Consider the following 16,080-nt stretch of genomic DNA (forward strand, 5'->3'; position numbering starts at 1 on the left):
TAAGGCAATGCAGCTTTGGAACAAATGTTGTAATATCTGCATGGTCACTAAATTACCACATGACTGAATCTCCAACAAAACTCACCAACTGACTGATCATTCTGTAAATGCCAGTGCAAAATGTTAATACAATAGCACTGTCACAACAACATACTAACATAACGCAAATTGTTGTGTATTTACCACCAGGCACATTCTTGCAATGCACAACCAATCAGTTGCCTGCAATCTTCTCATCAGTGATGAAAATGTGTCTTCTCGTTTTGTCATTTGCAAAGTCTGCTCTAAAAAAATTCCTCATCGCCCTGCTCGGTTTGCAATTTTAGGGGACAACTTAAATTGCAAATGCCCCAGAGGCCATTTCCATGAGGCCATTTCCATTCATAAAGAGGCTAGCCTACTTATTAGTTTTCCAGGGCGGACATCGGCCAGACTCACGAAAATAGCACATAAGACACAGTGTTGTGAACAGAAGGGCATGTGCAGTAAAGATGGGATGTATTTTTATAGCCAAAAGACAGAAGACGTTCATTGTGGTGTGCAGGATTTTAGCTCACTATTTGATAAACAGAAAATGCCCGACTGGCTCAAAGCCATCTTGACTCAGCAAAGTGCGTGAGAGTGCACCTGTTAATTTAAGGGAATCTCCATAATCAGGTTAACAGGAACAGGAAATGGATCTCCTTTGCAACAGAGGAAGTGGGGAAGGGAACCCAGTAGTAACATAGTGGATAATGTTTCTTGACTGGGATTGGTTCTCCTAATCCTGACTGCCTCTCAAAACCAAAACTGGAAGCAGACAAAAAGTCTAATCCACTATTAGGCTATGAGATCAACATATGAACTCAATCGGGTGTCGAGCAACAGTGACTTGTTTTTGTGGGTAGACTTTTTATAGCAGCAAGAGGCGCACCCATCACATGTCGCTTATGCACTATTGTTTGTAAATACACACCAAAACAGTACATTCACCAATTTTTTATTTCTTTTTTTTCTGCATACTTTGTTCATGACAAGCAACCTGACTGATCTGCACACAACAAATACAAATGCATCCTGTGAATGTAGTTTGGAAGTAAACTTCAATTTAACGACTTAGCATTGGTAATAGTGAAAGTATATCACAGTAATTTGATATGATGATAGAATTATCACATCCACGAGGACTAACTGTTATCAAAAGTGAAAAGAAAGAGGGATCGAGACTCAATTTTTTTTTAGCTATGTTTGTTACAGTCTACTTCCCTGTTCATTAAGGACGGCATGATAAGACGACTGCACGACCATCAAATAGACCGACCAAACTAACCAATGTATAAACCATTAAAGCAACCCATCAAGCCAACCAACTGTCTCACCAACCAACCAAATGACTGACAGTCCAAACAACTTAACAAGTCAGCCAAATATACAACTGAACACACAACCAGTCCACCAACCAAATGTTTGACTGCCCACTGACAACCCATTCAGCCTACCAATAAAATAAACTAGCCAACCGATTAACCGTTAACCTAAAAACCAACTGTCCACCCAACCAACTCACTGAAAGACTGGCTGCTCAACGAACCAAACATACTGTTATGGTTGACTAAGGGAGGTGAGGGCAACAGACACCAGGGGATGGTAATGTTCAATAATTTATTATATATATAAAGTCATTATTTATGATAATAATAACAAACAATATTAACAAACAAACTCAACTAAGGTAATGGAGTGTGTGACAAAAACCTCAGAGTGTGTATGTGTGAGGCTATGTGTAAGGTTAACTGAAATGTGTGTTACCAAGTGTTGTCGAGAGTGAAGGAACAAGGCAGTCCGAGGGTCAGGCAGATGATCCAGAGCAGGAGAGAAGAGGCTAGATCCGTGTTCAGGCGAGGGTCGGGAATCGAGGAAGGCAGTCCAAAACACAGGGGAAACAACGGGAGATCTCGAAGGGGAAGATTCGGGAAGACACTGCGGGAGAGCAACACGGACGTAAGATTCACGGAGGGAAAAAAACAACAGTGAGAGAGCATAAGGCTTACGGTACATCAAGAGGTAACTAAGTTCCTGCATGGATCCTTGGGTCCACTGGTCCTTTATCCAGCTCGCCCTTATCAGTTCCAGGTGGGCAGATTGCCGATCATCTGCAGTTTTGTCGCTGCGTAGGCGTGCTGCGCTCAGCGTGAGCGGGTGCGTGTCCGGGCGAGCAGCCAGAGGAGGAACTGTGACACTCAGTTGCAGGAGGGAAGCGGGTTCGAATCCGTGCCGTGACACATACAAACAAACAAAAAAAGCAACTAAATGACCATTCATCAAATTTAGCAAACTTACCAACCGTCCAACTGGTTGTGCACTCGATAGTGTAATGACAAACTGTGAATATGTTATATACCATATTGTAAGATATATAGATTAGGTGTCCTAATCACTTGGCCCTGCCACAAGTGTATAAAATCAAACATTTAGGCATGGAGACTGTTTCTACAAACATTTGTGAAAGAAAGGGCCGCTCTGAGGAACTCAGTGATTTCCAGTGTTGAACTGTCATAGGATGCCACCTGTGCAACGAATCCAGTTGTGAAATTTCCTTGCTCCTAAATATTCCAAACTCAATTGTCGGCTTTATTATAAGAAAATTGAAGAGTTTGGGAACAACTGCAAGTAAGCCACCAAGTGGTAGGCCACGTAAACTGACGGATAGGGGTCTGCGGATGCTGAAGCGTATAGTGCAAAGACTTTCTGCACAGTCAGTTCCCACAGAGCTCCAAACTTCATGTGACCTTTCAATTAGCCCACGTACAGTACGCAGAGAGCTTCATGGAATGGGTTTCCATGGCCCAGCAGCAGTATCTAAGCCATACATAACCAAGTCCAATGCAAAGCGTTGGATGCAGTGGTGTAAAGCATGTCGCTACTGGACTTTAGAGCAGTGGAGACGCCTTCTCTGGAGTGATGAATCACGCTTTTCCATCTTTCAATCTGATGGACGAGTCTGGGTTTGGAGGTTGCCAGGAGAACGGTACATTTTGTACGGTATTGTGCCCAGTGTGAAATTCGGTGGTGGAGGAATTACGGTGTGGGGTTGTTTTGTGAAAGGAACTTTGAATGATCCGGGATACCAAAACATTTTGGACAATTCCATGCTCCCAACCTTGTGGGAACAGTTTGGAGCGGGCCCCACCAGTGCACAAAGCAAAGTCCATAAAGACATGGATTACAGAGTCTAGTGTGGATGCACTTGACTGGCCTGCACAGAGTTCTGACCTGAACCCGATAGAACACCTTTGGATTAGAAAGGAGACTGAGAGCCAGACCTTCTCGACCAACATCAGTGTGTGACCTCATCAATGCGCTTTCGGAAAAATGGTGAAGGATTCCTATAAACACACTGCAAAACCTTGTGGACAGCCTTCCCAGAATAGTTGAATCTGTAATAGCTGCAAAAGGTGGACCCACATCATATTGAACCTTATGGGTTAGGAATGGGATGGCACTTCAAGTTGAAATGTGGGTCAAGGCAGGTGGCCAAATACTTTTGACAATATAGTGAAATTTATATATGGTGGTATGAAACTAAATTCTTCACTTATGGTGCTGTAAAAATCACTGTTTGACCAGCAGACCATTGGGACATTTTCACTTTTTTGCACCTCTTTAGACTCTTTATTAATTTGTATATGCATGTTCGAAATAAACTAATACCATAACAATAACTGACATTTCTCACCGTCCAGTCAATCAAAGAACCAGTCCAACTAACCAACCAACCAACTATGCTCCCAACCAAACGACTGACCTTCTGAATCGACCGAATGAGTGACAGTGTAAACAACTAACCACTAAAATGACAGACATACAGATTCAACTGTAAAGAGCAGGACATCAGCGGAAAGCAGGTAGTACTTCATGTTTATCTCTGACTAAAAGTAAACTAGGCCCTGCGATGAGGTGGCGACTTGTCCAGGGTGTACCCCGCCTTCCGCCCGATTGTAGCTGAGATAGGCGCCAGCGCCCCCCGCGACCCCGAAAGGGAATAAGCGGTAGGAAATGGATGGATGGATGGATAAAAGTAAACTAATGCCGGCGTGGTTTGGTTGGGAGAGTGGCAGTGCCAGCAACCTGAGGTTTCTTGTTTTGATCACCTGCTTCCGCCATCTTAGTCACATCCGCTGTGTGCTTGAGCAAAACACTTCACCCTTGCTCCTGATGGGTCGTGGTTTGGGCCTTGCATGGCAGTTCCCGCCAACAGTGTGTGAATGTGTTTGTGAATAGGTGAATGTGGAAATGGTGTCAAAGCGCTTCGAGTACCTTGAACAGGGGTGGGCAATTAATTTTTACCGGGGGCCGCGTGAGCAACCCGAGCACTGCTGGAGGGCCACATCGCTAATATTTCAATTAAATTTTGCTCAATATTATTTTTGATACACCATAAGATAAATGATGATAATAATAATAAGTATTATTATTATTATTAATAATAACATTAATTTTATTTAACCCAACTTAACTTTATACAAAAGAAGATTGCTTTTGATGGTTTTATTTTTAACACTCTCTTTCACAACACTTCCTGGTGTATAATACAATGCAAAAATGTCCATTTCTGCACAGGGTTAATTTCTGTCACTTTATCCTGCATCCTCTTTAAAAGTCCAACATTTTTCCCCGTCAGATTTGGACAACCATCTGTTGTCACACCTGCCAGCTTGTCCCATTTTAGTCCTAACATGTCCAAACACGCATTTACCTCTGTGGACAAGTCATTACCTGTGGTTGTCTCTTTAATTGACTGCATGGTTGCCAGCTCCCCCGTGATTTGAAAGGCTGCAGTTATCCCACGTAAGAAGATGAGCAGCTGGGCGGTGTCACGTACATCGCAGCTCTCATCCAAAGCCAGCGAAAAACAGTCAGTCGGCCGTTCTGTTCTTCAGCTGAAGCTCCAAGTTTCCAGCGATGATCTCAAAACGCCTCGTTACAGTTCGTCGGGAGAGTGACACGTTCTCAAATGCGCCCCTCTTCTCTCGGCATATCAGCGCAGCAGAGTCCAATAAGCACTCCTTAATAAACTCTCCGTCAGAAAACGCCTTACTTTTTCTGGCGATTTTGTGAGAAATTATGAAACTTGTCCTGATGGCTGCATCTCTGGGGGTGTGAAATTTGTCAAAAAGTCCTTGTAGGGTTTGCAGTTTTACCATCAACACCTCAGTCTCCCTTGCGCACGCTTCATCAGACAGATTCCGCTATTTTTTCTTGTGCTTTGTCGTGTAGTGGCGATTCAAATTATATTCTTTAAACATAGCAACCTGTGTACCACAAATTAAGCACACAGCTTTACCTTTCATCTCTGTATGAAAATACTTGGCAGTCCATATCTTGTTGAGAACACGGCATTCATCATCAACTTTTCTCTTTTTAGCGTGAGCTGACATCTCGGTGGTAACCAGGCATCACTTGTCACTGGGCGCCTTCATTCACAGGTTACACAAGGACATACGCCCATAAATAACACTTTTCTAAATAAAAGCAGCACAGTTGTATTGCACACTCGACATAGATGTTTTTTGAAATTTATTTTGTAATTTGTGATTGCCGCTGTTCACATTCACTCACAATCTCGCACGCACATACGTGCACACAAAAGTAATACAAATAACGCTTTTCAAAACATGGCGACTTGTCCAGGTGTACCCCGCCTTCCACCCGATTGTAGATGAGCTAGGCGCCAGCGTCCCCCGCGACCCCAAAAGGGAATAAGCGGTAGAAATGGATGGATGGATGGGCTTTTCAAAACAAAAGCAGCACCGTTGTATTGTTCACTCGACAAAGATACTTTTTTATATTTTTTATTTTGTAATTTAAAGGCCTACAGAAACCCACTACTAACCACCACGCAGTCTGATAGTTTATATATCAATGATGAAATATTAACATCGCAACACATGCCGATACAGCCTTTTTAGTTTACTAAATTGCAATTTTAAATTTCCCGGGAGTTTCGTCTTGAAAACGTCTTGAAAGTTTCCAGCGATGGTCTCAACCCGCCTCATTACAGTGCGTCGGGAGAGTGACACGTTGTCAAATGCGCCCCTCTTCTCTCGTCTTGAAAACGTTGTGTAATGATGACATGTACGCAAGACGTCACGGGTTTTTAGGAAGTACGAGCGCTGCACACACACACAGCTAAATGTCGTCTGCTTTAACGGCATAATTACACAGTATTTTGGAGATCTGTGTTGTTGAATCTTTTGCAATTTGTTCAATTAATATTGGAGAAGTCAAAGTAGCAAGATGGAGTTGGGAAGCTTTAGCCTTTAGCCATACAAACACACGGTGATTCCTTGTTTAAAATTCACGGAGTTGAAACTTTCCTATGGATCAGAGTGGACACGGATCCCGACTACATGTCAACCAGCAGGTTTCGGTGAGAAAATTGTGGTTAAAAAGTTGCTACTTACCGGAGATCAACTGAGCCTGCGCCTCCCGTCCCCTGCCGTCCCCTGCCGTCCCCTGCACCTCCCGTCCCCTGCCGTCCCCTTCCCCGAGACACTGCGCGTCAACACCCGGCCGTGGACGTACACTTCCGACTATCAGGTACTGTTAAACTCACTAAAACACTAGCAACACAATCAAAAGATAAGGGATTTCCCAGAATTATTCTAGTAAATGTCTCTAAAAACATATGAATCCGTCCCAATGCAACGCGATTGCAATTGCGTTTTTTTAAATTGTTTTTTTTTTTTCTAGTCCATCGCTATCAATATCCTCCAACACAAATCTTTCTTCTTCGATCAAATTAATGTAGAAATTGTCGTTTTCTCGGTCCGAATAGCACTTTTTGTTGGAGGCTCCCATTAAAAACAATGTGAATATGTGAGGAGCCTCTACACGTGTGACGTCATCGTCTACGACTTCCAGTAGAGGCAGGGCTTTTCTCCAGTTGCGAACTTTATCGTGGATGTTCTCTACTAAATCCTTTCAGCAAAAATATGGCAATATCGCAAAATGATCAAGTATGACACATAGAATGGACCTGCTATCCCCGTTTAAATAAGAAAAGCTCATTTCAGTAGGCCTTTATGATTGGTCTCACGCAGGCCGAACAAGGATGGACAAAGGGCCGGATGTGGCCCGCAGGCCGCAGAATGCCCGGGTCTGACCTAGAAGGTAGTATGACCTATTTACTATTTAGCATGCTTTAGAGATGAATCATCCTCTGGGAAACATTGATGCAAACATGAACAAAGCAACTTTGTGATTATCCTTGTTAGAAGGTGGTGTGTTGTTTCCCGTCATCAAACAAGCAAACAGCTATTTGTTGTCTCAGTAATGGGAGGCCCACTAATGAGGATGTCTTCTTTTAATCTCGCAGTTGCACCCCCCCCCCCCCCCCCAACCCCCCTTTCTTTGCCCTCCCCCGCATACATTGAACAACTGGAGGAATTCTTCTGCACATCATATTTATAAATGGCGTCTTTGTGATGCGCTCACAATGAGGATGGATTCATATGTCGGCTCTGTCATGGCGTCCAGCATAGTGAAGAAGTCTTTGTCCCACGGGTCAGACAGCTTTCGGACGAAAGTGCTTCACAGTGACGCTTGACATTCCTCATGTGTCCTCCAAAAGATGATGTGTGTGTTTGTGTTTGTGGATGCTTTACTCATCTGACTTAAAGGCCCCCCAATGCAGCATTTTACTATCTTTTTACCACAGGGACTGTATAAATATTGTGTGTATTTATGTTTATTACAGCCACATTCTAGACCGGGGGTCAGCAACCCGCGGCACTAGAGCCGCATGTGGCTCTTTACCGCCGCCCTAGTTGCTTTCTGGAGCTTTTTCAAAAATGTATGAAAAATGGAGAAAAATGAGGGGAATTTTTTTTTTGTTTGTTTTAAGATAGTTTCTGCAGGAGGACAAACATGACACAAACCTCCCTAATTGTTATACAGCACACTGTTTATATTAAACATGCTTCACTGATTGGAGTATTTGGCGAGCGCCGTTTTGTCCTACTAAATTTGGTGGTCCTTGACTCACCGTGGTTTGTTTACAACAGGGGGTCCAAAGTGCGACCCGGGGGCCATTTGCGGCCCGCATGTCATTTATTAACGGCCCCACGGCCCATTTTAAAAATACTATGGAAAAAAATCAAAACATAAAAAGTGGTATAAAACAGCTAACAGGTGAAAGGTAACAAGAACATGTTGCAATGTTCACTCTAATAACACAAAGCTGCCATGCAGGCTGTTTCTTTCTTTAAAAAAAAAAATTGTGAATCAAAATCAATTATGAAGTATTGACCAATTCAAGGCTCCAATTAGGCCCCATTAAATATTCCACTTTGAGATATTTTTGAGAGCAAATGTTGCATATTTTGTGTTTGCCATATAAAAAACTGATCTGTTTTTTTTTCAAAGAAGGGCCTAAAACAAACAAACAAAAAACATAAACTACAAAAATACTTATAATTGACGACTAGATCTGAAGTTGATCTCGAGACCATTGTGTTAAAAGTAAACAGTAAAAAAATATATATATATTTATTTTTTAACACTTTAATGAGTAGGACCCCTTTGGATCAGTGTGTTTTGTTTTTAGTGTCATTGCACAAAAAATAGTAGTGAATTAACGGCGTGGCGCAGTAGCAGAGTCGCCGTGCGCAACCCGGGGGTCCCTGGTTCAATCCCCACCTAGTACCAACCTCGTCACGTCCGTTGTGTCCTTGAGCAAGACACTTCACCCTTGCTCCTGATTGGTGCTGGTTAGCGCCTTGCATGGCAGCTTCCTCCATCAGTGTGTGAATGTGTGTGTGAATGGGTAAATGTGGAAGTAGTGTCAAAGCGCTTTGAGTACCTTGAAGGTAGAAAAACGCTATACAAGTACAACCCATTTATTATCATTTTAAAATCAATGGTGTTATGAGTTGTTGACATTTTTACGGCTCCAATTATTATATAATCTCAAATATTGTACTTAAAAATTTTATTGGGTGAAAATATTGCATATTTTGTGTTTTTTTTTCCATAAAAAACATGGTTTTCTTTGACAAAAAGAGCATACAACTAAAATCTTTAAAAACGTCATATTAACAGATAGACCTGATGTTGATCTAAAGATTTAAAACTTGAATAATAATAAAAATAATAATACTGAATAATGACACATTTTTAACATTTTTTTTTTACCAAAACCCTTTGGGGTCCCCGGGATCAAGCCTGAGTGGAGCCCTAAATTCTATATTTTTGTACATACATTGGATTTTTTTTTTAAATAAATGGCCCCCACTTGCTTTGTTTTTTTCAGTGTGCGGCCCTCAGTGGAAAAAGTTTGAACACCCCTGGTTTACATGTATAACTTTCACAGACTTTCTAGAACGTGTTTTATGCCACTTCTTTTACTGTCTCATTTTGTCCACCGAACTTTTAACGTTGTGCGTGAATGCATAAAGGTGAGTTTTGTTGATGTTATTGACTTATGTGGAGTGCTAATCAGACATATTTGGTCCCTGCATGACTGCAAGCTAATCGATGCTATCCAGGCTAGCTGCGGTACATGTTGCATCATTAGGCCTCATTTGTAGCTATATATGAGCTCATTTAGTTTACTTTAAGTCCTCTTAATTCAATTTATATCTCATGACACACTATCTGTATGTATAATGGCTTTTAATTGTTTGCAGCTCCAGACAGATTTATTTTTGTATTTTTGGTCCAATATGGGCCCTGCGATAAAGTGGCGACTTGTCTAGGGTGTACACCGCATTCCGCCCGATTGTAGCTGAGATAGGCACCAGCGCCCCCCGCGACTCCAAAGGGAATAAACGGTAGAAAATGGATGGATGGATGGGTCCAATATGGCTCTTTCAACATTTTGGGTTGCCGACCCCTGTTCTAAACTGTCATGCTTTATATATGAAAATGAAGTGTGTGTTGTGTATTCATTCATCGGTTTTAAACCGCAGTGCATATGAATGAATGTTAATTTATCCATGTTTAATCTGTTTATCTCTCGTTTGTCCATACAGTGCTGTTGGTGTGTGTGTCCTGCTTCAATGTCGACCAGAAGAACAAAATGTCCTTTGAGGGCCCGCTGGAGGACATGTTTGGTTACACCGTGCAGCAGTTTGAAAACAGCGAAGGCAAATGGTGAGGCAGTTTTCATTCAAGTTGAGTTTGTTGAATTTTTGGACAATTTATTTTATGGGGAGAATATGTGGAAAGACAGTTTCTTTCCCGCTGCACATAGCAAAGTAAATGAAGTCATGACCGGGTGAGTCTGGAACTTCAGTGGCCCCTTGAAAAATACACTGGGGACTACACTCCATGTTTTCGCTTCTTGTTGGAAATTTAATTGAATAATGAGTTAAGTAAAGTGTCTATTTACAGAGGGTGTTTGGTGTAAAAACTTAATGCACAAATAGCTAAACAAATTAATGTAAATGTAAATTAATAAAAAAATGGTTTGATTTAGATGAAAGAAAAACATTTTAAGTCAAGTTTGTGGTTATGAGGGGTTTTTGGTGTCCAAAAATTGATAATTAAAATACAAAAAATTGAAATTTTCTTTAATTTAGAAGAAATATAAATATATTAGGTCAAGTGTATATTTATGGACCGTTTTTAGTGTCAAAATGAAATGGAAATAAATAAATAAAAATATAAAGCCAAAGAAATTGATAATAAAAATATAAATTAAGGACATTTTTTACATTAGATGGAAGAAAATCCATTAGATAAAGTTCCTGATTATGGAGAGTTTTAGATGTCAAAATTAAATGGATACACATCCAAATTAATTGATAGTTAAAATATAAAGTAATCAATTGTATTTATTTTACAAAAAGTGCAAACAAATTACGTAAAGTGTCTATTTATGGAGTGTTTTTCGTGTCAAAATTAAATGGAAATAAAGCCAAAAAATTGGTGCTAGGAATCCGCAAAAAATAATTGTGTTTAATTTAGATAAATAAATTAGTTGGTAAAGTGTCAAGTAAGGGTTTTTGGTTTCAAAATCAAATGGACTTAAAACCAAATAAATTGATAATGAAAATATAAATTAAGGACATTTATTTACATTACATGAAAAAAAAATCATTAGGTAGGTACATTTTCTAATTATGGAGGGTGTTTGGTTAGAATACGAAATAAGGATTTTTGTTTAATTTAGATGAGAAAATTATTTGGTAAAGTGTTTAGAGAAAGTTTTTTTAAGTAAAATAAATTAATAATTCAAATATATAAAAATGAATAAAAATGTGAATTGATTTCATAAATTATTTAAATATTGTTGAATAATTATATACACACAATCTAAAAAGTATTTACAATGTATCATTTCCATGGCCTTTTAAATTTTTTCTTAATATAATTATTTTGTCATTTTATTTAAATGTGTTTTTTTTTTCATTATCTCTTTATTAAGTTGATGATATATTTTCTCATTTAAGGATGTCCTCACCTAAAAACGGCAAGAACTAATCTTTCAAAGTCCTCCCTCAAATCAGCAAGATCAATTATCTGTTGAAGTCATCCATAACTATTTTTTTCTCTAGAAAATAATTTATATTGTATTTTATTTGGTGTAATTGAATCAATTTCATCTTTTAAAATTTGTATTTAATTGTGTACTTCTTAAACCGTTTTTTTCTCAAACAAAATGTAAGTTTCCAAAAGTCTTATCATTTAGTTTGGCCCACAATTCCACCTCGCAACAAAAATGTAAATTAGTGTTGATCATTTTAAAAGAAGCACATATTATATTGTCCATGCACAGTAAAAAACATTGCCATCAAAAATAAAGTGCGCAATAGATCCTTTATTAGATAAATCTTGCCCAAAACAAATGTTTTTCTTCTACAAACCCCGTTTCCATATGAGTTGGGAAATTGTGTTAGATGTAAATATAAACGGAATACAATGATTTGCAAATCCTTTTCAACCCATATTCAGTTGAATGTACTACAAAGACAATATATTTGATGTTCAAACTCATAAACTTTATTTTTTTTTGCAAATAATAATTAACTTAGAATTTCATGTCTGCAACACGTGCCAAAGTAGTTGGGAAAGGGCATGTTCACCACTGTGTTACATCACCTTTTCTTTTAACAACACTCAATAAACATTTGGGAACTGAGGAAACTAATTGATGAAGCTTTCAAAGGGGAATTCTTTCCCATTTTTGTTTTATGTAGAGCTTTAGTCGTTCAACAGTCCGGGATCTCCGCTGTCGTATTTTACGCTTCATAATACCCCACACATTTTCGATCGGAGGCAGGTCTGGACTGCAGGCAGGCCAGGAAGCTACCCGCACTCTTTTACTACGAAACCACGCTGTTGCAACACATGGCTTGGCATTGTCTTGCTGAAAAAAGCAGAGGCGTCCATGATAACGTTGCTTGGATGACAACATATGTTGCCCCAAAACCTGTATGGACCATTCAGCATTAATGGTGCCTTCACAGATGTGTAAGTTACCAATGCCTTGGGCACTAATACACCCCCATGAATTGATTAACGTGGACCCCGACTTAAACAAGTTGAAAAACTTATTCGGGTGTTACCATTTAGTGGTCAATTGTACGGAATATGTACTGTACTGTGCAATCTACTAATAAAAGTATCAATCAATCAATCAAACCCCATACCATCAAAGATGCCGGATTTTGAACTTCGCGTCTATAACAATCCGGATGGTTATTTTCCACTTTGTTCCGGAGGAAACCACGTCCACAGTTTCCAAATATAATTTGAAATGTGGACTCGTCAGACCACAGAACGCTTTACCACTTTGCATTAGTTCATCTTAGATGAGCTCCGGCCCAGCGAAGCCAGTGGCGTTCCTTGATGTTGTTGATAAATGGCTTTGCTTTGCATAGCAGATTTTTAACTTGTACTTACAGATGTAGCAACCAACTGTAGTTATAGACAGTGGTTTTATGAAGTGTTCCTGAGTCCATGTGGTGATATCCTTTACACACTGATGTCTGTTTTTGATGCAGTACCGCCTGAGGGATCAACGGTCCGTAGTATCATTGCTTACGTGCAGTGATTTCTCAAGATTCTCTGAACCTTTTAAGGATTTTACGGACCGTAGATGGTAAAATCCCTAAATTCCTTGCAATAAGTCGTTGAGAAATGTTGTTCTAAAACTGTTCGACAATTTTCTTACAAATTGGTGACCCTCGCCCCATCCTTGTTTGTGAGTTACTTAGCTTTTCATGGAAGCTGCTTTTATACCCAATCATTGCACCCACCTGTTCCCAATTAGCCTGCACACTTGTGGGATTATCCAAATAAGTGTTTGTGATGAGAATTTCTCAACTTTATAAGTACTTGTTGCCACCTTTCCTAACTTCTTTGTCACGTGTTGGTGGCATCAAATTCTAAAGTTAATGATTATTTGCAAAAAAAAATAAAAAATGTATCAGTTTGAACATCAATATGTTGTCTTTGTAGCTTATTCAACTGAATATGGGTTGAAAATGATTTGCAAATCATTGTATTCCCTTTGTATTTACATCTAACACAATTTCCCAACTCATATTGAAACAGGGTTTGTAAAATGTGTATAGCAATTTGATCATATATGGATCAAATAGGTTGTCCATCGCATCTATTTTACTAACTCTAAACTTTCCAAAACGTACGCCAATATTGCAGACACATGTAATCGATGTCAATTGACTTCTGCAAACATGACACACATGTTCTGGTCATGTCCCTGTCTGAAAGCCCACTAGATTAATATTTTTAAACATATTGCAGGTGCACTACATTTTAAGTGGACGCCTTGCGCAGAATTGGCTATTTTTGGAATTCCACCAAACTATCAAACAATTAAGTAGACTTTTAGGGATAGTATCTCCTTTGCATCATTAGAATAGAATAGAATGGAATAGAATAGACTTTATTGTCATTATATTTGCATATAACGAGATTAAAGACTCCAACTTAAGGTGCGGTAGTGGGAACAAATATGGGGTAGAATAAACAACACAAAAGGTAATAAAGGAAAAACTAAAAATTGAAATAAACAGACTACTATCCAATAAATTACCATGAATTGATTAACGTGGACCCCGACTTAAACAAGTTGAAAAACTTATTCGGGTGTTACCATTTAGTGGTCAATTGTACGGAATATGTACTGAACTGTGCAATCTACTAATAAAAGTATCAATCAATCAATCAATCAACAAAAATAACAAGCAATCCTGTACAACATCGGTGCCAAACTCTGGCCCGTGGGCCAAATTTGGCCCGCCGTGTGATTTAATTTGGCCCTTCAGGCAATATCAAATTAACATTACAGCTGGCACGCCGTTATTACACAGCAGCGGTGCCGCTGTAACACCGCAATTTCTCACGCTTGCCAATCCTCCCAAAGTTCAGTGCCCCTCCTAAAAATCTCCCGGGGCAAGCATTCTCCCGATTTCCACTCGGACAACAATATTGAGGGCGTGCCTTAAAGGCACTGCCTTCAGCATTCTCTACAACCTGTCGTCACGTCCGCATTTACTCCATACAAACAGCGTGCTGGCCCACTCGCATAATATATGCGGCTACTATACACACATAAGTGAATGCAAGGCATACTTGGTCAACAGCCATACAGGTCACACTGAGGGTGGCCGTATAAACAACTTTAACACTGTTACAAATATGCGCCACACTGTGAACTCACACCAAACAAGAATGACAAACACATTTCGGGAGAATATCTGCACTGTAACATAAAATAAACACAACAGAACAAATACTCAGAATCCCTTGCAGCACTAACTCTTTTTGAACGCTACAATATATTTTGATATTTACCTCAGTAGGCTGCAAATAGAAAAGAGGCATTAAATTTATATTTAAATATGCCGGTCGGTATATTTATTTTTAGGAACACTAACACAAAAGCTCACAATGTCGGAATGCTAAAAACATTATGAAAGACCGCTTTCGAAAAAACAGAATGCAATTTTACATTTTTTTTACTGAATGAGAAACCTAGAATAAAAATGAAAATAAAGAATGTGGGATTTACAATATTAACTATGAGCGATAAAACACTGAATATTGTCAACATATGATTGTCTCACACCCCCTCTCCATCCACATATTTTAACAATCAAGAGAAAAGCAACAAAAATGCTACAAACACAAACAAATATGAACGCGAAGGGTAAAAAAAACCCATGTACAATCTGATACATCTTATGCATCACAAAGCTTTAGAACTGTCATGTCTTGGTGATCGTGTTTAGTTTGGCTATGTTCTATTGGGTTTTTGCACTCTGTCAGTTCCTGTTTTTTCACTCCCTGCTTTGTTTCCATGACAACCCATTAGTTTTCACCTGTCCTCATATCACACACCTGATTCATCTGGACTCATGCCACAGCACTATTTAAGCCTGTAGTTGCCAGGCAGTCAGCCTGGCGACATCACCCTATACACACCCTTGTTATTCATGCTGACGATCTATGCTGCTCTTTTTCATGCTTGTTTCTTGTCACAGTAAGTGTTTTCGTTTTTTTGTCCATAGTTCTGCCTTTGTGCTAGTTTTTGTTTTCATAGCCAAGTTTTGTACCTCCACTGTGAGCGCCTTTTGTTTATACCTTTTGTTTTTGTAGTACTTTCGAGTTAATATTAAAAGATGTCGCTTTGCACCACGGGAAAATAAACCGCACCATAGTCCTTATAAAAATCTGCTGCGTCTGTCCCTGAAACCCGCTTTTCAGGCTGGCCGCTCTGGAAACACTCTGTGGAAACGCTCCCCACCCACAATGCTTGGTGCCTCGTCTGAGCTGCTGTGACTTAGATGACCATAGTAACTAGTATATCAGGCAAAAGTGCAGATTCCATTCATTGAAATACTTTGTATAGTTGAAGACTTCCGGTCATTACAAAACATGACTGCACATCATAATGGCAGCTACACTTTCCACCTTAAAGGCCTACTGATTCATATTTAAATTTTATTCGATATGCCATTGATATTTTTTAATTATTATTATTATTATGTGAAACTAGATTTTGCATGTCACTATAAAGTTACTGTATATAAGCCTTACCTGTTCAATGTTCAATGCAAAACTTGT

General features: G+C 39.4%; 1 protein-coding gene across 1 annotated transcript in view; it reads left to right on the plus strand.

Moving 5' to 3' along the window:
• itga1 (integrin, alpha 1) overlaps positions 1-16,080 on the plus strand; it is a 186,066-nt gene that overhangs the window by 66,665 nt on the left and 103,321 nt on the right. Inside the window, exon 2 of the mRNA XM_061876612.1 lies at positions 10,014-10,134. Within this exon, the coding sequence (XP_061732596.1) occupies positions 10,014-10,134 (121 nt within the window). The remainder of the gene's footprint in view (positions 1-10,013; positions 10,135-16,080) is intronic.

This window comes from Nerophis ophidion, linkage group LG17 (assembly GCF_033978795.1).
Source record: "Nerophis ophidion isolate RoL-2023_Sa linkage group LG17, RoL_Noph_v1.0, whole genome shotgun sequence".
Classification (NCBI taxonomy): Eukaryota; Metazoa; Chordata; class Actinopteri; order Syngnathiformes; family Syngnathidae; genus Nerophis; species Nerophis ophidion.